At 39.4% G+C, this 22417-nt stretch overlaps 1 protein-coding gene across 3 annotated transcripts in view; it reads left to right on the plus strand.

Annotated features, from left to right (window-relative positions):
* Positions 1-22417, plus strand: part of Znf385d (zinc finger protein 385D) — a 716416-nt gene that overhangs the window by 453798 nt on the left and 240201 nt on the right. For all 3 annotated transcript variants that reach the window (XM_050140572.1, XM_050140575.1, XM_050140573.1), the window contains one exon: positions 9810-9952. In XM_050140572.1, coding sequence (XP_049996529.1) covers positions 9810-9952 — 143 coding nt within the window. The remainder of the gene's footprint in view (positions 1-9809; positions 9953-22417) is intronic.

Below are 22417 nucleotides of genomic sequence, written 5' to 3' on the forward strand. Positions count from 1 at the left end.
CCCATATGCCCATAGATTTGAATGCTTGGTCATTAGGGAGTTGAACTCCTTGATAGGGATTTGGAGATGTTTCCTTATTGGAGTAGGTGTGTCTTTATTTGAGAAAGTGTCTCACTGCGGTTGGGCCTGAAGGTTTCACATGCTCAAGCAAGGCATAGCATCTCTCCCTGTTGCCTGCCAATCCTGATGTAAAACTCTGAGCTACATCTCCAGCACCATGTCTGCCTTTGTGTGGTCCTGCTTCCTGCCATGATGACAATGAACTAAACTTTTGAACCTGTAGGCAAGCCCCAGTGAAATATTTTCCTTTGTAAGGATTGCTATGGTCATGGTGTCTCTTCACAGTGACAGAACATGACTAAGACAAAGAGTACCTAGTCAACTCCATATGTCTTCACCATCTGTAAAGTACTGGGGTATAGGCTGCAGCAGGAGAAGGAAACACGAAATAGTTGCTGAATAACCCAGTGATTGACAAGAAAGTGCCACTCCACATTCATTCTCTGTGAGATATTTTCTACTGTCTTCCACTAAGAAAAACCAGAGCCAAGCTGAAGACACCTGCACTTGGGAGGCTGAGACAAAATGATCTTGAATTAATGGTTAGCCTGAGCTATATAGGGAGTTCCAGAATAGCCTGCACTATGTTGTGATGCTATGTCTAAAAATCAAAACAGGCAACATGTGAATAAATGTAGATACGATGTTTACATAAATTCCATGTTTTGGATGATGTTGGCTCCATTTTATATATATATATAATCTGTAATATATATATATACATATATATATCTGTAATATACATCACAGTAGCAACATGTGGCTAATGAACATTTGGAATAAAGACTCAACTATGCTTGAGAACATGCACTTTTCATTTAATTTTTGGTTTTAATTAACTTATCTTTAAAATAGCCTCATATGGATATAAGAATAACCAACTTGGGTATCTCTGCAATCGAGAATCTTTAATAGGTGTAGTTGATGGCTAAAATTAGGCCAAGGAAGTCCTTGCCAGGAAATCCTTGCACCGTGGATATTCTCCACCACTACTTCCTGACTGTTGAGGGATGTTTCAGGTAAAGCATGGATTTCCTATGACTCAGGTGTTCGTCTTGATTTATGACCTGTCATCCAGGAGAAAATGTTAGAGGGCCATTCAGAGATTTCCCGGGTACTCGTAGCAGAGCTTTCTCCAGGTGTCATCGGCTGCCCGAGGTGAACAGGAAAGTCATTTAAATACATGAGAGAATCCATTTTCCTTCCAGTGAACAATTCACTCCCTCAACTGGTCTGGGTCATGGATTTGGTGGCAGTAGTAACCAAGCTTGTCAGAACTTCATTCCAACCTTCTTTTCCAAATTACTTTTGGAGTTGATTACTGGAGTGTTCAAATACAACATAAAATAAAGAACAATGAAGTATTTGGACAAAGTACAATTCCAATCATTTACTCATTTTGGTTGTTTTGTTTTTTGGTGAATAAAGTCCAATCCTCAGCAATAGATTTGGTCAGAAGCTCCTAAATCAGTGTTTACAGAAGGAAGGATGTTCTACTCTGCCCTGAGTCATGTTCCAAACTTCACCTCATTCCTTCTTGAGCTCAGCATCAGTGTGTGTGACACAATAGATATTCCTAGTGGGTTCACGTTCCAGCTTTTCCTTGCGGGATCATCACATTCAAGCTCACTTGCCCAGAGCAGGTCACTTCAGGTCATTAAAGAGAGGCAACTGAAGGTAGAGCATGTTGAAAAGTCTCTCTCAAACCCCCAGTGTGACTCAGAACTTCCAATCATGTAGGCAATAAAAGCAGTGCAGGGAAAATCACACTAAGTTCTCAAAATAAGTAGCTGTGTTGTTCATTTAAGAATGGTTAAACAAAGAGGAATTAAATGGCAGTTTGGACCACTAAAATTTAGAGGAAAATAGTTGTCCTATACAAAGAGTAAAAGTCAATTACAAAAATTTTAAGAGTTGCTGGGAAATGGTGTCACACACCTTTAATCCCAGCACTTGGGAAGCAGAGACAGAATCTCTGTGATTCGAGGTCAGCTTAATGTTCAGAACACGTTCTAGGACAGCTAGAGCTACACAGAGAAATCTTGTCTTAAAAAAGCAAAAATTAAGATTAAGATTAAAATTTTAAAAAGTAGTTGTATCCTTAGTGAATAATCTTGAGCATTGCAGAGGCGCTCATTCAAAGGAATATGAGAAATGTATGTTTTCTGATTAGACAATTGGATATTAATATAGACTTGAGTGCTTTTGAAGCACATTTGATGTGATACTTTTGCCTTTCGAGATCCTTCCTCTGTTAGAAGCAACACTAGGCAGGATGCACACATGCTAGTTGAGTTTCTGGTCATTGCTGTCTTTTTTACCTTGACAAGAAAAGTGACCAGTCCTTTTTATTATCATTATTTTTCTCCTTCTTTTTATTTTCTATTAGTAGTAAGAACTTGTAGATTAGATGGATCTAATCTTTCTATTTTTTAATTTTTACTTATTTTTATTAAATCTTTTCATTTATTTTACATCCGTGCTGCAGTTTCTGCTCCCTCCTTTACTCCTCCCCCGACCCCTCCCCATCCACTCTCTTTCTGTTCAGAAAGGGCAGGCTTCCCGTGGGTATCAACAAAGCATGGCCTATCAAGTTGAGGCAGTACTAACATTTATCTTTACATAGCAATTCATCAGGCTTTCATGCTCACCGGCCCAAGATTTCTGGTTTTAAAGCACTTTTATTTGCTGCAAGTACATTGTCCTTCATAACACCAAAAAGTCAACTATGTAGAATGTTCTGTTTAATTTTTATTTCCTTTTCTTCTCTTTCTTTATTTCATTTTGTTATTGTGTTACCTTAAATCTATTTTTATCAGATCATTGAAAAGTGGTTGGGTGGTTTGCCTGAGGTCTTCTTTATGTTCTTTCTCTTCCCGGAGTTTTTGGGTTTGAATATATACATTGAACAAATCAGTAGTTAGCTGGTAGAATTGTGTGCTTTGAAAAAGTTAAGGGGATATCAAGGTATATTGACATTAAATTTAACAAAACTCTGCCCCTACTCCAACCATAACTTGCCAGTTTCACTATATCCCTCCATGACCAATGTTTGGTCCCACACACTGAGTTTTGCTTTAAGGCTCCAAATCTGTCATTTCTTTCCTACTTTCATTTTGTGCCATCATATCTCAACTATCACACAGATCCGAATGTTTTACAATAACCTACAATGATTTTGTGTCCAATGGACATAACAAATCTTTTATTATTTTTGAATTAGATAATCTCTGTGTAGCCCAGAGTGGTCTCAGATCCTCTATTGTCCTAATTCAGTATCCCAAGTCCTAGGATAAAAGACTGCACACCATGCTTGGCTCTAGAAATGACGAATTCTAATAGGAATATTTGGAAATAGATGTAAGTGGTATTTCAGATATAGCAAATTAGATTATCAAATAACTCCTTATAATCTAACATTGTTGATAATATTCTTCGTATGTCCTACTGTTCATAATTTTAATCTGGTTAACAATATAATCATAGCTTTATTGAAATATATCATTATTCTTCGACCTAAAATTGTTTATTGCCACACTAAAATTGATAATATGGTCTGACATTTCAATACATGTATACCTTTCAAGTAAGTGTAATAATATTTACTTAGAATTGTTTATCATTTCTCTGAGGTAAAAAAATTCAAACTCCTTTCTTCGAGCTTTTTTGAAATCTATGATATATTGTTGTTGTCTGCAGTTGCCCATCTATGAAGTAGAAGTCTAGAATTTATCTCTCCTATCTAACCGACCATGGTGCCTAGTTATCAGAGCTTAATGTATATACATATATATTTCTATGTAAACAAATACATATCTAGTTCAGTACATACATAAGTATACATATGGATATATATATGTATATAAGTGCACATATTCATATACCTTACTATCAGGGAAATTGGCTGTAGATAGTATAAAATATCTGCAGGAAATCAGAAATTTATTGCTATTTTCTATAAACACATGCATACATATTTAAGTTTTAGTTCTAAGTCACATAATGAAACATTTGACATTTGACAATAACAAGCTCTAATCATTCTGAAATTCAGTTCTCAACAGAGAACATGAAAGATTAAGTCAGAAATTAAGACTGAGGTTAAAATTTTTAAATTAACACTGAGATTCATGTTAAGTTGTCAGACAGTGCCATGACTGTCTTGAACTCGAAGAAGGGCAAGTGCAGAAGTTCTGAAGTGAGCGCTATACTCTGTGAACACAGTACCCCATTCATTCGCAGTTTTCAAATATAGTAATTTTGAAATCTTGTGAGGATTTCTCCAGAAAAGTCAACATAAACAAAGGTAAGATTATGAAAAGAAATTCAAAAATATCTTGAGAACAGCTGTTAGAAGGCCTGAACAGCTGTTAGTTTATTGTGTTTATTAAAGACTGTACGCACCAGTGGATCACACTCTGAGCGAGGTTCTCCATGTACAGCACCCTCAAAGATCCTCCAGCTGATAACCACTGACTCAGAACTCCAAGGCTCTGTCAGTGTTATTTCTGGAAAAGTCATTAAAACAAACACTATCTATCCCACCCCTGCTTTTCACAGGGGAAAGTCAGAGAAGGAAAGTCTTAGTTTGATGTGGGAGTGTCATATCAATCTGTTGATTTCATTGGTTAAGTAATAAAGAAACTGCTTGGCTGGCCCTGATAGGTTAAAACATAGGTGGGAGGAGTAAACAGAACAGAATGCTGGGAGGAAGAGGAAGTGAGCTCAGACTCAACAGCTCTGCTCTCTGGAGCAGAGACGCCATGCTCAGCTCTCCCGATAGCTCTGCTCTCTGAGGCAGACGCAATTCAGCTCCGACCCAGGATGGACATAGGCTAGAATCTTCCTGGTAAGCACACCTCGTGGTGCTACATACATTATAAGAAATGGGCTAGTCCAGGTGCGAGAATTAGCCTAGAAGATGCTAGATAGAAATGGGCCAAGTAGTGTTTAAATGAATACAGTTTGTGTGTTGTTATTTCGGGGCATAAGCTAGCCAGGCGGCCGAGGTGCTGGGGACGCAGCCCCACCGCTCCTCTTACTACATTAGTTTCTCAGTCTATATTGATGAAGAGCTAGTTATTGTTTTCAAATTCACAAGGTAATGCTTTTGTGAAGATGCAGGTGCTTGTGAAAAGACCAGTGTTGTGTCTAAATGCTTGTTCTACAGCTCACAATTTGAAACCATGTCTATAAATATACAATAGCAGTAACACACACAAGAAAAAGAAGGAAAATGACGGTAGATCCAAGAACACTTCTTCCCCATATCAACTAATTTACTAACTTTACTCGGTCTCTCACGTGGTGAACACAATGGCCTTGTACTTACATAGTGCTTTTATAAAAAGAACTTTTTATTATTTTTATGTAGGTGTGTGTATGTGTGTGTGTGTGAGCATTTGTGTATATGAGTATGTGTGTATGTGAGTGTGTAAGTAAGAGTATATGTATGTGAGTACATAAGAATGTGTGTTTGTGTGTATGAGTGTGTGTGCACATCTATGTGAGTGTGAGTGAGCATGTGTATGTAACTAAGTGTGCATGTTTGTGTATATATGTGAGTGAGTGAGTGTGTGTGTATGTGAATGAGCCTGTGTGTATGTAACTAATCATATGTGTTTGTGTGTGTATGAGTGTGTGTGCACATCTATGTGAGTGTGAGTGAGCATGTGTATGTAACTAAGTGTGCATGTTTGTGTATATATGTGAGTGAGTGAGTGTGTGTGTATGTGAATGAGCCTGTGTGTATGTAACTAATCATATGTGTTTGTGTGTGTATGAGTGTGTGTGTATGTCTATGTGAGTGAGTGTGTGTGCATGGTGTGTGTATGTGAGTAACTAAGCGTGTGTGTTTGTGTGTGCATGTGAATGAGTAACTAAGTAAGTGTGTTTGTGTGTGTGTGCGTGCAGAGGCTAGAAGCTTCAGGTGCTTCTGGAGTGCAAGTTATAGGAAACTGCTCTGAGCCGTCTTATTTGGGTCCCCTTAAGGAGCAGTATGGGCTCTAACCACCAAGTCATCTCTCCAGGCATTCATTGAATGCTTTTTAATTTAATCAATTTCTATGGGAAAAAATAGTAGCTGGTCTGAAATCAGACTGATTACATTTTAGTTTGTTAAAGTTGCACCAATTAATCATACATGAAATCCATACTACTAGATATATAGATTGAAATGCAAATCTTGGGATTAGACCGTCCCTTGTGCTCCAAGCAACAGGATTTAAGGTGAGCTTTGCCATGGGTGACTCTATTTGACAGCGATATTTGGCACTATTTTGAGTGCAAATCAAAGGCAAGGGGACACTGTATCTTGACACACACTTATCACATCACCACATGTTCTACACCACCCATGGGTCACAGATTGGCAAGATATTATCCCTAAGTGTGAAAGGAGACCACCTTATGAACTTATCAAGGTAGATTAGGACCATGTGAATTCTTGGTCATTTGAAACCATAACAGAAATATCGGGTCTGAGATATTATTTAATGTGCCAGATGACAACAATATCACCTGGATCTCATAAGAGGACTCCACTTAACACAGCAATGGGGCTCGAGCTATTGATCTATCTGACCCTTTTGTTGTATGTAGTACCTTAAGGGAAAGTCAGATCAAACTTCCAGCAGGCCCTGGGACTTCAGTCCCTACTGTTCCGAATCAGCCTTCTTTAGTTGCCACTGATCCATATATTCAAACATCTCTCCACCTATTGGTCTATCTGGATCTACATCTACTCATGTACCTTGCCTCACTGGTCTCGTGTTCTCACACCTTACTTCTGAAACTCAGCTCAATCCCCGCACTGTGGCTTGGACTAATCCTTGCCTCTTCAGCAACTCTGTCATTTTTATCTAGCCTCTAAGAAGAATGCATATTATCAACTCCCTGCTTCAGGTTCTGCCTCCTGCAAGACCCTTCAGGCTCCTTGTACTCTGCTGCAGCCTTTTTTATCCTACACACACACACACACACACACACACACACACACACACACACACACACGATGTATGATAAGATGAGTGACTGTTACTGAGATTGGAATAAAAGAACTTGTGTTGCCAATCTAGATACCACAGATAATTGAGGTGGCTTGGCAAATCACACCCAACACACTCAACAGACTTGTGACTTGTTATTCAATGTGTCCTGACATTGAAGAGACACACCAAAGTGCTCATCTAAACAACACAGTTGCAACAGCAAGATGAATGATCTTATGTAATTTTGAATCTCAACTTCCTAGAGATTCTGAATTGTCTTCCTTAAGAATATTGTATGTCCTGACGTATGACTTTCTAAAAAGCAAAATGTGACTGATGAAGATTATAAATAAAATAAGCCGCTAATACCACAGAATTTCATAGAGAGCAGCAAAGAATTTGCGGTGCTATATGTTTTTCTTTATATGAGTGGGAGGAGATAAAATGGGTCTGCATGGTTTTCCCAACATGCGAAACTTTTGTAACTCTTATTTGGTATTTTCATGTCCTGTGAAAGAAACTCCTTTTGGTAAAGGTTCCTGAACTGTACACACAGATAAAAATCAAATACAAACCTGGTTAGGGGCTGGGTATATTTATCTGGCAGTCCAATTTTATATATATATTGTACCTCAACCGTGCAAGACAAAAAAGAATTTATATATTGGACCTCACACTGTGCTAGACAAAAAATAATCTATGTGTTAGATACTTTCAAATAATGAAACAGAGGAGGTCTTAAAAGTAAATAATTGCAAAATACAGCCTGCTGTTAAGTTCTTATAATGCTGTGTGTGGAAAGCTTCATTGGGAACAACTAAAGTAGTTATAGTTACTATGTTTTAACATGATATAATGTCAGTCTTTACCTGTTTGAAGAATTTTAAGCTCAAACATAGTACAGAGGATAAATAAGACTATAGTAATATCTTCCATGAGGGAAATTAAAAAAAAATTGAAGCTCAATATTAGTTGTGGACTCTTTAAAGTTGAGTTTCATCAAAACTTTTACTTCACCTCCCTGTTTTATGAAGAGATGTCAACCAAAAATTTATTTGAGTTCTTTAACTTTTTATTAAAGGGAAACTTTTAGCAATACAAAGCTCATGACAGGCTTATCACTGAAGTTTTATAGACAGCCTCTCTAGAAAAGGTTATCCGCCCACACTCAATATACTACCAGGTGGATAATAAAATGAGTTTATGGTGTGCTTTGGTGGACGTAGGATTGCTATATTTTGCTTTTATCTCTGTTTGTTTTAACATCTGTCCTTTGTTCCTTGACCCATATACTTTATTGGGGGGAAGCAAAAACTGAATTTGCTGGGCTTATTTGAATTCTGTTGACCTTGTTCTTGCTGAAGAATATTTCAAGGGGGGAGTTCAAACTGGAAAAAGAAAAATGTGCTCATTTGACTCAAGCTTATCTTATAGCTGAAAGCTGGTTCTTCTAGTGCCGGGTGCATGGCTAGTTAAATCCTGTGCATAAGACTTCACTTTCTCATATTAAACCCTTCTCATTTTTAGCTGAACTCTACCAGATAGGGTTAAATTGATCACTAGGGATACTCTCCAGAGTGTTTACTTCATGTTTGGGTACCTGGCTGAGGACAGGACAATGGTCCATTGGATGTGGGATCTGTGAAGGTGATGCACATGGGGTTTTGGTCTAGTCTGCTCTCAAACCGAGATGGGAGGAAAGTGGCATGGCCTGCCATTGTCTTCTGTCTCTGTCTGCGAGAATTTTTTGTGAGTCAAGAAAATTCCTCACCGCATTTTGTTTTCCTAATGCTTCTTGGCTCCTCACCAGCAGGTTTTTACAGTCTGTTGCTTGCCTCTCAGATTAGAAGAATGCTGGCATATTTTAACAGTTTCCTAGGATTCAAACAGCCTTTAATTAACGGGAAATTGATGTTTTGGAATGTTATCAAAATATGGGAGACAGAACACTGGAGCTATGCTTCCATCCTTGCAGTTTCTAAATGCAGTTAGTCTGAAAACAGGGGCAGAACTCTGTGCTCCATGTAACCAGCCGCCTGCCCACCGGTGTGCAGAGGAAGATCTGTGTTGGTGTAATACTCTCATTGCCTGCTCATTGGTGCCGGTCTAAATTCCTCCCACTCATGACTGGGGTGGAGACAGGCAGTTGTTGAATTGTCAAAGCTCCAGGGTGCTGAATAGCTCAGGGCTGTGGGGCTTGTAGTGCTGGCTTTTCTAATCCTCTTGCTGCCAGGGCAGCGCGGTGCGGCTGCCTGTGCTTGTGGTTCGGTTTCTTTTCTGTTCCAGATTCATGTCATTAGTCTGTCAGAGTTTGGGTGAAAAGAGCAGTTCTGCAAAATAGCCACTCAGACTCGAAGCATATTCTGAACAGGCTAGTTTTCAAGGAGAGATGGGGGAGCAGTGTTGGATTGTAGGGGGGTTTCCCTCGGACTCTGGAGAGCTTGGTGACAGGTGCATGGCTGACTGATGCCGAGCACCTGAGTTCCAGGCAATACAACAGAAAGCAAATTGGGCAGTGTGAAATACTGACTGATCCTCACCTAATCATACAGCTGCTATCCCAGGGAAAGGCGCTGCTCACTTACCTTTGGCTGTCCAATGACAAAGCTATTCACTGGCCAAATCTTGACTGGTATGAGTAGACTCTGTCTTGTTTATCTAGTGACCCAGAAAGCTGGTCTCTTCCCCCCCCCCAAGGTCATTTTGTTTCCTTTTCTGTGCCTGGTGACCCTGATCATCCCTTTGCTCTTGTCTCTATAGGTGGTACATGCCAGAGTCCTGCTCTCCCAGCCCTGGTCCGGCCGCCAGCCCCTCCTTTGCAGCCATCATTGGATATTAAGCCCTTCCTTCCCTTTCCTCTTGACACTGCAGCGGCGGTCAACCTGTTTCCCAATTTTAATGCGGTGAGTATCAGATCCAAATTTGCACCTGTCCGGGATGAGAAGGCTTATTAAAGGTCTGGGGTATTTCTCTTACTATTTCTGTCTGGACATGTTGTTTATTCCACAGTGTTTTTGTGTGCCATGGTGAAATTGGATGTCAAGCTAGAGAGATAATGTTCAAGGAGTCAGGCTCCTGGGCAGGGGATGGAAAGATAATTCAGTGGTTGATATGAGTTGATGTCATCAATGAGAATCCCTTTTGTAAAACAGACAATGCTGCTATTGTTTGGAACTTGCCAAACTGAAATTGAACAAATTTATTATACAGTGTAAAAGTTGAAGTTTGATGTAGCTTTTTTTTTTTTTTTTTTTTTTGACATGGGAGTCTTCTAAGCTGCTTCAAATCTGTTTTTTTTTTTTTTTCCTACTGCAATACATAGGGCTGTGAAAGAAGCCAGAACTAAAGCTGGTCCTCCAAAAGTGCTTGTTTTCCTCTTCCCTCTGCTCAATGAAGTGGTTCAGTGTGTGTGTGTGTGTGTGTGTGTGTGTGTGTGTGTGTGGTGTTTATGTATTTGTGTTTCTGTGTTTGTGTGTGAACAAAAAACTGGACATTAGAATGCAGAGGTCACTTTTGTAGAGAGGTCAGCTTGTCACTGTCTGACCTATTAGCTTCCACCATACGAAAAGCTCCTGGCACGTAGAAGCGCCAAGGTTGTGTGGAACGGCAAGCTGATGTTCTAAATTACAGCATTCTACCCTTTCTTCTACCTTCACTCAACTGCTAGACTCTGGGACCCTCTTTTCTCTAAAAGGAGAGACCTCTCTCACTTTCAACCTAAGGAACCCCATCTCTAAAGTTTATGAAATCAAGGGATTTCCTTGGTTCTGGGTGTTGCTGTTAGATTTCCTGTCCCAGCTGAGATGAGTGGCTAAATGTTACCAATAATTATTTCATCTGAAAGACCAAAGTAATGAATATAGTCTGATAAAACCAAAACTGTAATACGCTTAATGTATGTAGCTGCATTCCTCCTTACCTTAAGTACACATAGGACTCTGGCACCCCCTTCCACTCTACCACGTCCATCATCCCCAGTTACAGATGAGTCCAGACAAATGTTTCCTAAATTATTTTGGTTCCGTGGGTTTTGTTAGAAGCCTTCTCAGCACAAATTCTATTATTTTCTCTTCTATTTTCACTTTTTACTGTAAGTTGGCATTCATTATATGTATCATAATTCTTGTGTGTGTGTGTTTGCATACAATGAGACTATTCTTAAGATAGACATTGAAGTGAACGCATAATGGTTAGAAACAAGTAAGTCGCTTATTTTTTGAGGATCACCTGCTTCAGCTTTCATCAGTTGCTGCAATGCAGGGCCTGGCTTTTCAGTGACAGGATGTGTCAACACAGCCAAAGAAAAGAGGATTAATACGAGAGGTCACCCAGTGCCCAGTGAGCTCAATAATACTGTTTTCTGATTGCAGCACCTTACCGAGAGGTGAACTTAAGAAAAAGCATAGTAATCTGCCCACAATGAAGCCATTCAAGAGAATGGAGGTCCAGGAGAACGTATTTCCTTAATAGCATTTTATCACAGGGACTTGAAAGATGTTGGATAGTATTTGAATGACAATAATATGCTAGTCAATGTTAGTAGACCAAGGCATATCCATTGATCACTTTATATTTAGTGGTGAAGAGGAATTTTTCCATAAGAACCTTATTTTCAGATGGATAGGGTAAGAAAGATATGGTAGTGTATGCTTCTCATTCCTGCCCTCTGGAGGCTGAGACAGGAGTATGTGGAGTTCAAGGTCAGCGTGATCTCATATTGAGAGAGACTTTGTTTCAAAGAGATAGAGAGAGAGGGAAAGAGAGAGAGAGAGAAGATGAAGAAGGAGGAGGAGAGAAAAAACAAAAAAAGATTGCACTAGAAGGCAGGTGATATACAGATGAGATAAAAGATTAAAGACAGGGTTTAGGGGCGTGATTGGCCCTAACTGTATTGACTTTATCACTCTCTCCAAGACTGAGAGAACATTATGAAAGAGAGGACATAAAGAATTAAAGAGCTGGAAGACGCCTAGGTGTCTTACAAAAAGTTATCTTCTGGATATAACAAGGCTGCTCCATTCATGAACTGACTGCAGTGATGCATTCAAGAACTCTCTGTACTTATGGATAGCTACATAAGACCTGCACATAACAGGGGCCATCGATATTTCATCATGGCCAAGGTCTCATCTCCCCCTGAGGGGCTATTGGCAGTGAATGGTTGCTGGGGAAGGAGTGTCATGTCATGCTCCTCTGTTGCAGGGTGGAAAACCAAATATTACTCAATATGACCACAGTAGGAACTGAGAGCCTTGTTTAAATTGCCTGAAGAGAAATCCTCCTCATAGAGCAGCCTTGCCTGGAATGCAACAGGTAACTTTTAAAGGCAAAGAACAGAGAAAAACTATATCCCTGTTGGCTGTTGCAAGGGGAAGTAAAGCAAACAAGCAAGAAGACAGTTTAACAGAAGCCAAAAGATGCAGTTAGCTAAGGCCTTGGGAATCCGAGTTTCTAGAACAAAGTTGGGTGCTTTCCCATGGGACTTCATGGCATAGAAATGAAGGGTCAGTTTCAGGTTGAACTAATGATTGCTCCAGGTGAGACAAAATGGAGAAATCTTTGCCCTACCTAACACACTTCAGTGGTGTAGCAACTGAAAAGTGCTTAAACAAGTAATTAAAGTCACACACTGAAAAGACATTGAAGTAGAGGGGTGGTATGGTTGGAAAGAAGTTAAGCAGGAGAAGGAAGTCGGTAAGAGAAGGAATAGGAGAGGCAGAAGAATAAAAAATATACACGTATGAAAGTCTCTGAAATAAAAAGGGGAAGGAAGCAAAGGAATGAGGAAATAAGAAAGGGGGCAGAAGTGTGGGAGGAAAGAGCAGATTCAGGCAGAAATAGAGCAGCATAAAAATCACATTTCTAAGACTCTTGCTAACCTTGACTTTTAAGAAGACCAGAGGAAAACTGGCCAGTCACTGGCATTCTTTCCCCTTAAATGACATCGCTGCAAATCCCCTGGTATGCCAGTCCCAAGTCAGCTTTATAGTTGTTTAGGCAATATTTTTGGAAGATTATTCAAACCTAATTTAAAATTTTCAATATGCCTTTTGGGAAACATTAAAAACAAAGTGGTTATCTTAAGTGACAGGGAGCATTGTTTGCCATGAGAAAAAAAAAAAATGACCTGACCTGCGATGCTCTGCAACTGAGCAGATCTCTTTATCTTCTTTGCTGCTATTTCCTCCTCTTAAGGATAAATTGGACAACCAGGTAATGGTGGCAGACACCCTTAATCCCAGGACTTGAAAGACAGAGACAGGTAGATCTCAATGAGTTTGAAGCTAGCCTGGTCTACAGAGTTCTGGGCAGTCAAGGCTGTATAAAGAAACTCTGTCTTGAACCCCCCTCTAAAAAAAATTAAAAAAAAATAGAATAAAGTAGACACAGGAACTTCCTTTGTTAGTGAAGCCATTCAAAGTTGGATGGGCTCCTCCTTGTGAGTGAAGATAGGCTTTGTGATTCAAGCTGGATTCTGCAGCTAGACCAAGTTCAAATACTAGGAATGTTTCATGTCACACATATGGCCTTAGGTAAATCACACATTTCCTGTGTACATCAATATCTTCATCCACAAAATAAGACTAATAATAGAACATATTTATGTGTGTACTGAGTATGTGGGTCAAAGTGTTTCAAACAGGACTTCAGCATGCAGGCAGGCTATTGAATGATGCAGTCATGTCCTCCTAAGGGGCTTCAAAACTCTTATGAGTTTGAACATGGTAGTCCATTGGTTAACTTGTTGGTAGAGTTTGGCATGAACATGTTCCTGTTTTCTGGAGTTTGACTTATATTGTTCACTAGGACCTCAAGGCCCTCTGTTCCTATGCTTGTTATTTATTCCTTGGTGGTTCTAGCATTGGTCAAGCTGCAGCTAGTTAAGGATTAAGCCTTTCTTGCTTTCAAACAAGGATAATGTTTGGAAAGTTCACGGTCATGGGCATTAGACTCAGAATCAGGACATAGACTTTCTGTATTATTGTAGGTTCTTGGTTTTATAGCAGTTGGAAACTCTATCCAGGGTATTTTAAATTTCCTTTTATTGTTGTTTCCAATTTTGGATTGCGAAGCTCTCACTCCATCAGGCTGAAGATAAATCCAATTGAGTTTCTTCTTCTAGATTCACTTATTGAATTCTATGTATATGAGTGTTTGCCTGCATATAACTGTGTGTGCCTGGTACCCAAGAAAATCAATAGGAAGTCTTATATCCCCTTGAAATGGAGTTGAAGATGGTTATGAGGCACCTTGTGGGTTCTGTGCATCAAATCCAAGCACCCTGAAAAAAATAACAATTACTCTTACACACTGAACATCTCTCCACTCCCTTCAATCTAATTTCATTATAGAGTGTGCTAAAGTTTTAGAACCTAGCAGTCCTATTCATACTGTGGTGGTGGGACATTGCTGGGTTAAGTTATTTGTATGCAAAGGCATTTGTTAGTTATTTGTGATTGGATTAGCCATTGAAGCATCAAGCTTTTTTGTATTGTGCTTAGGACCCACAAACCTCACAAGACTGCCAGTGTTCCAGCATTGCAGACTCTTCATGTAGCTATTATTTTTGAAAGAAAAATACTCCTTATCCATCCTGTCTCCAACTTCCACTCACCTATGATTTTAAACAATTTCCATGATGATCATTAATTATCAACTTTATTTTTTCCATGACAGTAAAAAAAATGACATCCTTTGCTCATTTGGAGTATGGTCTGCCATAAAGATGAAGGAAATCTTAAAAATCATTCTTCCAAAACAAAATAGATAAATATGTAACTAGCCTTTTCTGATTACTGTCCTTCTATGAGAACATAAACCATTGGATTCATACATGAGTCAAAACAAATATCAAAAATAAGCCCATGAAAAGAGGCACAATGAAATCAAAATGACTCTGAGATACCATCTTATACCAGTCAGAATGGCTAAGATCAAAAACATCAGTGACAGCTTATGCTGGAGAGGATGTGGAGTAAGGGGATCACTCCTCAATTCCTGGTGGGAAGGCAAACTTAAACAATCACTTTGGAAATCAGTATGGTGGTATCTCAGAAAATTGAGAATAAACCTACCTCAGGACCCAGCAATACCATTCTTGTGAATATACCCAAAAAAATGCTGAATCATTTTACAAGGACATTTGTCCAACTATATTCATACCAGCATTATTTTTAATAGCCAGAAATTGGAAACAAGCTAAATGCCCATTAACCAAAGAATGGATAAAGAAAATATAGTAATTTACACATTAGAATACTACTCAGCGGTAAAAACCAATGACATCTTGAAATTTGCATGCAAATGGACAGAACCAGAAAAAAAAACATCCTGAGTGAGGTAACCCAGACCCAGAAAGATGAACATGCTATGTACTCACTCATAAGTGGATACTAGGTGTAAGCAAAAGATATTGAGCCTTTAGTTCATGATCCTAGAGAAGCTAAGTAACAAGGTGAACTCTAAGAAAAAAAACATACACTATTTTGGAGACAGTAGAGAATATATTATAATGGCAAAATGCTTTTGACAACTTTCCTTCTTGTCAGTGTAAACCCAGTTAGCATACTGAGGGTGGGAAACACCTATATGTGCTTTTGATGTCACCATTCTTGAAACTAGTGGTTCCTTCCAAAATGTTCTTTAAAGATACAGTTCCAAGGTTATGTCTTATGAAGCGACACCTGAATTCTGGTGACTGGAATCTACTGTTGTTGCATGGGGCCACTTGTTCGTCCCAACCACTCAGAACCAAGATAATAACACAGAAACTATATTAATTAAAACACTGCTTGGCCCATTAGCTCTAACTTCTTATCGGCTAGCTCTTAAATTTTAATTTAAACCATTTCCATTAATCTGTGCATCATCATGAGGTCATGGCCTACCAGCAAAGTTTCAGCATGTCTATCTATGGTGGAGGATCCATGGCGTCTCCGTCTGACTCTGCCCTTCTTCCTCCCAGCATTCAGTCCAGTTTTCCCCACCTACCTAAGTTCTGTCCTATCAACAGGCCAAGGCAGTTTCTTTATTCATTAATGATAATCACTCCCACACCATACTGTGGTGTGTAAAGATCACTCTTCTGTAGCTTTTGAAGATTTTTATTACATATTCATTTTTCAAGTCTGTTTCTTAACTATTTACCACAGTAGCTCTCAACATGCATATTTCAAGGATAATACTTTAGCCTTCCCTTCACTTCACTTTGTACCATAGAAGCAGCATCACAGACTGGTTGGGTAAATGTGGGAGTGGTGAATGAACTTGATTGCTACCAGAATACATGAATACTGAGGACTTAGGAATCTTCCATCTCTCAACTGATGCTAACTAAGACCTTGGCATCCCCATGCCGTATGCTCCTCCTCATAATGAAGAAAGCAAGAGGTGTGAAGTAGACACAACATCATCTTGGCCACTTTGGGAGAACTGGGAGGTCAGAAGTCTATTCACGCCACAGAGCTAATAGCCACTGATAAGGTGCTAGTGAGTTGTGACTGCTTTGTGTAGATTCCTGAATTACTGTGTGTGACAGTTAACATTCCCTGTCAATGTCACTGAGTTAGAGTCACCGAGGCAGCATCCTCTGGGCATGTCTATGAGGGTGTTTTAGAGAGGCTTACCTGAAGAAGTAAAACCTACCCTGAGTGTAAGTGACACTATTTCATGGCCTGGAGACCAAAGAAAGAGGAGAGGTCCAGCTAAACACCAGCATTTGTCACTCTTGGCGTCCTGACTATGGATGCAGTGTGACGAGGTGCCTCTTGCTCTTGCAACATGCCTTCCTCACCATGATGGATTGTACCCTCAGATTGTATGCCCAAATAAACCTTCCCATCCTTAAAAAAGAAAAGAAAAGAAAAGAAAAGAAAGGAAAAGAAAAGAACCACAGTGAGGGGTTGTATGAGTGCAGTCAGAACTGTAGTTGACTTAGAAAAAATATTAGAATCCCTTGGTCTCCAAAGCAACTTTTCAGAAAGGAACAAAATAAAATGTTTCTTGGTCCTAAGAATGCTACAGTCTTGAATGTTTCAGAAAATGTTGCAAAAAGAAAAGTTTCTAGGCAACCACCACAACCTTTATTTGTAGCCATTTCTGTGTCATTATGACCAAAATCTTGACAGAAATGACTTTTAGAAGGAATGGTTTGTTTTGATTCATGGTCTCAGAGAGTTGTAGATCATCACTGTTTGGAAAGTGGTAGATGTATATAGCAGAGACTACTCATGGCCTGGAACAACAGAGGAAGCAGAATGCTTCAGACTGGATCCAAGAGAAGGTATGTCCTTCAAAGCTCACTCTAGTGACCTGCTTCTGCTAGCAAGATCACACCTTCTTAAGTTTCGCTCTAACCAAGGAATGAGCTTGTAAAATGTGCAGATATAAGATTATTGCAGATCCAAACCACAATGCTGCCGATCAATCACTCAGGAAAATTTCAGTGTTCAAAAGTATTAGAGCCTAGGGAACCTATCCTAACTAGTGTTTCTAAGAAAAACTCATTGAAAAAAGCAGGTAGATGGTATTTAGGAAGGAAAGAATTGGAAACAGCACAACTATTCCATTGACACAACTGCTTTTTGCATTCACCTGGTACAGAACTTGCCAAAAGTAGTTTTATCAGAGATTCTATTATGATCCCTGCTATGAAGACAGATGAGTGTACAAAGAGGAATTTGAAAATGAACTATATTGTTGCTTTCATGGTGATGGTCACAGCATAAAATGTCAGCACATACTAGAGTGCAGTTCTTCTAGTGAGACTTTATGAGAAAAAAAATCTATTATTCTTGCCTCTCAAATGGTGGATAATTTAAGGTAAAGATTTAGCTTCATATGAAATAATTGTCTGCTTACAAAAAATAAAGATAAGCTTGCTTCTGAATAAGGTTTTTCTGGGGTTCTCATGAAGTTGTAGAGTTAGAAAAATATCCAATATCCTATACAAGAGCTTCTTTCACTCAAATCCCATGACCTGCTTCTCCATAATGAGATTGACCAGCAGGATTAATGGGCACAAAGATGTGGGATGCAGAGCTGGATTGCCCTGCAATCCAGAAGACCTCAGTAGTGCAAGCTACATTGAATCAGAAGGTCTTAAACATGTCTGCAAACAGAGCTAAAAGGAAAGAACATTTAGGTTTGTTAACTGAAATCACATAGCTTTTAAATTCTTAAGGGGAAAGCTGAGACTGGTCCTGGGAAGGCCTGGGATTGTTGTTCAGAATGGTATCAAATTATTGAAGTGTGTTGCTTGATTTTTTTTTCTTGGACTTTAGAGCCTCCTTTTAATTTTTATATCTATCATATATTTTCTTCATATTCTAGTCTGCAGCCAAGGCACTGTGAGATTTTACTCTGGAGATGTGAATTGATGCCTATTTCCCACAGTTATTGGGGTTAATTATGGGAATACCAGTAAAGAGTTACCTGTAGGAATACAGATGATTTAGGGATAGCTGCATCATCAAAAAGCCCAATCCAGCCTACGTGATAATTTACAAAATCTGCATAACTGGAGCTCCCTTGTGTGAGTGTCAGACAGCTTGACACATCAGAGAGTCCTCTCTCCCTAGAAGTTCTACTGCTTACATAACTTTGATGAGCTCTCTCTGACTTGGTACACGTCTCAAGAACTGAATTGCTGTTCTTTCCTTCCTGAGTCTTGCGTGTTTCAACTACTTTCTGAGTCTTAATGAGCCTACCTCTGGGAAGGAGTATTTCACTATGAGAAAAATGCCACACAACAGGTGTTGATGATGAACCTTTAAAATATCTTTGTAAAGTTATATTTGAGAGTGTCCTGAGTACTGATAGACACTTGGCTCCACCTCTCATGCTTCATGGTTCTATATCTCATTGTTATGAGTAAGGAAATGATAGAAACTGATTGAATCTTCTTGCCTATGCTTTGTCCTCAGTACCTAAGGAGCATTCTCCTTTCTCGGGGAGGACCATAGAGGTCACAAGGGGCTGGAAGAATGAAGTAGGAGAAGGAAGGCACTACTTGATTCTGGCTAAACACCTTTTAGTGTGAAAATGTGAACTGACATAGAAAAGGTGATTTGAGAAAGGAGAGGACATGGTAGAGGGGGAAAGAAGGAATGACTTCCTAAAATAATGATCAGACTCTTAACAGTGGGCAAGACTCTAGTTTCCCATCTTCCTCTTTCTCATCAACGCGAATGCCTTGAAACTAAAGTATAGAAGGTTTTCTTAAATGTGATTATTTTATTTATGTATGTGGGCATGCATGCATTGGCGCCTGTGTGGAGGTCAGACGATGATTTGAGGGAGTTGGTTCTCTCTACCGTGTCTGTTCTAGGTATCAAACACAGGATGTTGGCTTCAGCAGCAGGTGCTTTGATCCTCTGAGCTACCTTGCCAGCCAGGATCAGATTTTTCAGTATCAAGAGAGGTGGGAGGGGGAGGCAGAAGAAAGGCAGGCTGGGGCAGAGAAGAGGAGTTTATGCTATTTGTACTCGTGATTCTCGTAGGAATTGTGGGAAATCATGTTAAAATGCAGATTCCTAGTCAGTAGCTCTGAGATGTTTTAATTTAAAATTTCACATGTTTGTGGAGCTTGAGGGAGTTACCTTTCTGAAGAGCACTATTAGGGGTGCTCACAATCAGGGACAGAGTGGTCCTGAAAGGAAAGGCCCCTCAGGTGGATATGGACTCATCACTGGAACAGAGAGAGTGCTGAGTGGCTAGAGGATCCGTAACCTAACAGGGTGGAGGAGGAAGCTAGAGGAAAGATGCAAACCTTGGACTGTAATCACGCTTATCATGCTAGCATGCATTCAGCACGGCTTCACTGCAGACTTGCCATGTGATGGACCCCGAGTCTCCAGTAGTGAGCTAAGTCCTCAGCGGTGTAACTTTCTCTTGGGTGTGAAAACTACATGAATGAGTTTTCATTTGCTTATTCAATGATTTCTTTGTTTTACAAACTGTGTCCTACTGAATAATTCTCAGTGGAGGAAAATGTGCCTACTGAAAATAATTTTATTCAAGAGCATCTGCTGTGGGCCTGGTTCTACTGAATATAATTGAGTATGAGGGTAAGGAATGAGTAATTCAACTCTGTCTGACCTGCCTTCTGGGCATTTGCCAGACTCAGATTGTATGTCTGATCAGTGTATACACCAGATTTACAACAATGAGAGTAAGAAAAGCATCAGGGGGTGGAGAGGGAAGAGAAACAGAAGACAGGGAAGGGAGAGGAGAGAAGGACCAGGGAGGATGAAGGAGTGACAGGAGGGTGAGAGAATGAGGACAAGTGAGAAAAGGAGGATGAGTTGGAGGGGAAGTAGAGGAATAGAGGAGAAAACCTGAACAGAAAGGAGGAGGAAAGATGGGAAAACAAGGAGAGAGATGGGGGAGGAGGAAAAGGAGAGGATAGAGGGATTAAAGCAGTGGAAGGACAGAATGCAGTTCCTACTTAAGAGTTGACATAGTACAACAGTTATTCCTTAAAATACTCTTCCTTAAGGAAACCAAGCATCTAGATATTAAAACACCAGATTAGACAGCAAGCTGTGCAAACAGGAGACCTGTTTGTATAGTTCACTTCATCTGTTGAAAGGCACTGCAGAAAAGTATTGTGCTAGTTTGCCTCAATTATCAGTTTGACACAAACTCACCCAAGAAAGGACTGTTAACTAAAGTGATTGCCAAGATCAGGCTGGCTTGTGGGCTGCTCACAGGGGGAGCTAATCTTGATTGTTAATTGATAAAGGAGGGCCCGGTCTACTGTGGGCAGTACCAGTCCCTGGGCAAGTGATCCTGTGCAGCATAAGAAAGCTAGCTGTGCATGACTCTGCAAACAAGCTAGCAGGCATGCTAGCAAGCAGCTCTCCTTCTTGATTTCTGCATCAAGTTCCTGCCATGACTTTCTTCAAGGGTGGACTATAATACGAAACTGTAAGCCAAATAGCTCTTTCCATCCCTAAGACATTTTGGGCCCTGGGGTTTTAACACAAAAGCAGCAACGAAACTCAGACAAGTAGTTAAATCATTGTGAGAAACTGGAGTAAGTGTTCTTAGATGATCAAATAAAGTTCTTTGAGAGTTTTGCTATAAGAATTCTAGGAAAGGCGACATCACTGGGGAGGTTTCAAAGAAAATATACGGTAAAGATTCATCTTTGATCCAGGATCAGAGGTCAGTTCCATGTTATTTTTTTTCTCTCCAATATAAAAGCTCAATCTATGTTATTTTCTGATCTGAGGTCGGCATTACAGTGGAGAATCCCATATTTATGTTGTCAAATAATGCTCTTCATTAAGGTGATCATAATACAGAACCTGCGTCACAGCAAAGACTCAGCAAACAATTCATTAATGAACTAGCACAGGAAAGACAGACACACATAGAAAATGGAAAAAGGGGGGCACAGTAGATCGTTAATTGGAGAAATAGTAACAATTCATGAAATGGAATGCAGTTAGTGAAGGTGTCTCAATAAGAAAGCACAAAATCTAGGGGTTGGGAACATGGCCCAGCAGGTAAACACACTGGATCCTTTTCCTGAGCACCTAGGTTCAATTCCCAGCACCTACATCGAAGCTTACAACTGTAGGTTACTGCAGCACTCTCCTCTGTACAGATATACATACAGATAAAATAAATGAATAAAATAAAAAAGAAAACATAAACTCTAAGTGCTCTCTCTTTTACATATTAGATTCCTTCTATCTAGCCAGAATTAGCTATTTTAAGTAATTATTAAGAAACATAACACAGCATTAAACATCCCATGAATTCTTATTCATTGTTTTATGTTGGTGCATGTATTCATTTATTTTTATTATCTAAGTAGACAGAGATGTGAAACACCCCAAAGGTTTTCTATAGAGGCTAAAGACAGTCTTTTATAATATCCATCGATTGTGTTATATCAGTCTGGAAGAGGTACATGGACTTCAGCACTTTAGGGTGTTAGAAAGAAAGACTAAATGAGCTTATGCTACAGAAAATATTTCAGAACGGAAGTTGAAGTGTGCACTTACAATATTGATTAACACAAAGGGCTCAAAATGGGTTATTTCTATTTTACCTTTAGATATATACCATTTCCTCTACCCTTAAGACTGAATTATGTGTTGATCATCCCCAACTCAAAAATACAAAATCTGACATATTCTAGGATGTGAAAGATTGTGAGTCTTGGCAAGATGTCACAGATAGTAAATTGTGTATATGAACCAATAAGATTCATTGCAGTTAAAAAATAATATTTGAGATCATCTCTAGGCTATGTATATGATGTGCATGTTAAAAAATGATCCACATTTCTCTTGGGTCTCATCCCTAAATTACCTTGTTATGTACATGTAAATATTCACCAATCTGACAATCTG

The sequence above is a fragment of the Alexandromys fortis genome, unplaced genomic scaffold, assembly GCF_014885135.2.
Source record: "Alexandromys fortis isolate MF-2015 unplaced genomic scaffold, M_Fortis_MF-2015_v1.1 scaffold_46, whole genome shotgun sequence".
Lineage (NCBI taxonomy): Eukaryota > Metazoa > Chordata > Mammalia > Rodentia > Cricetidae > Alexandromys > Alexandromys fortis.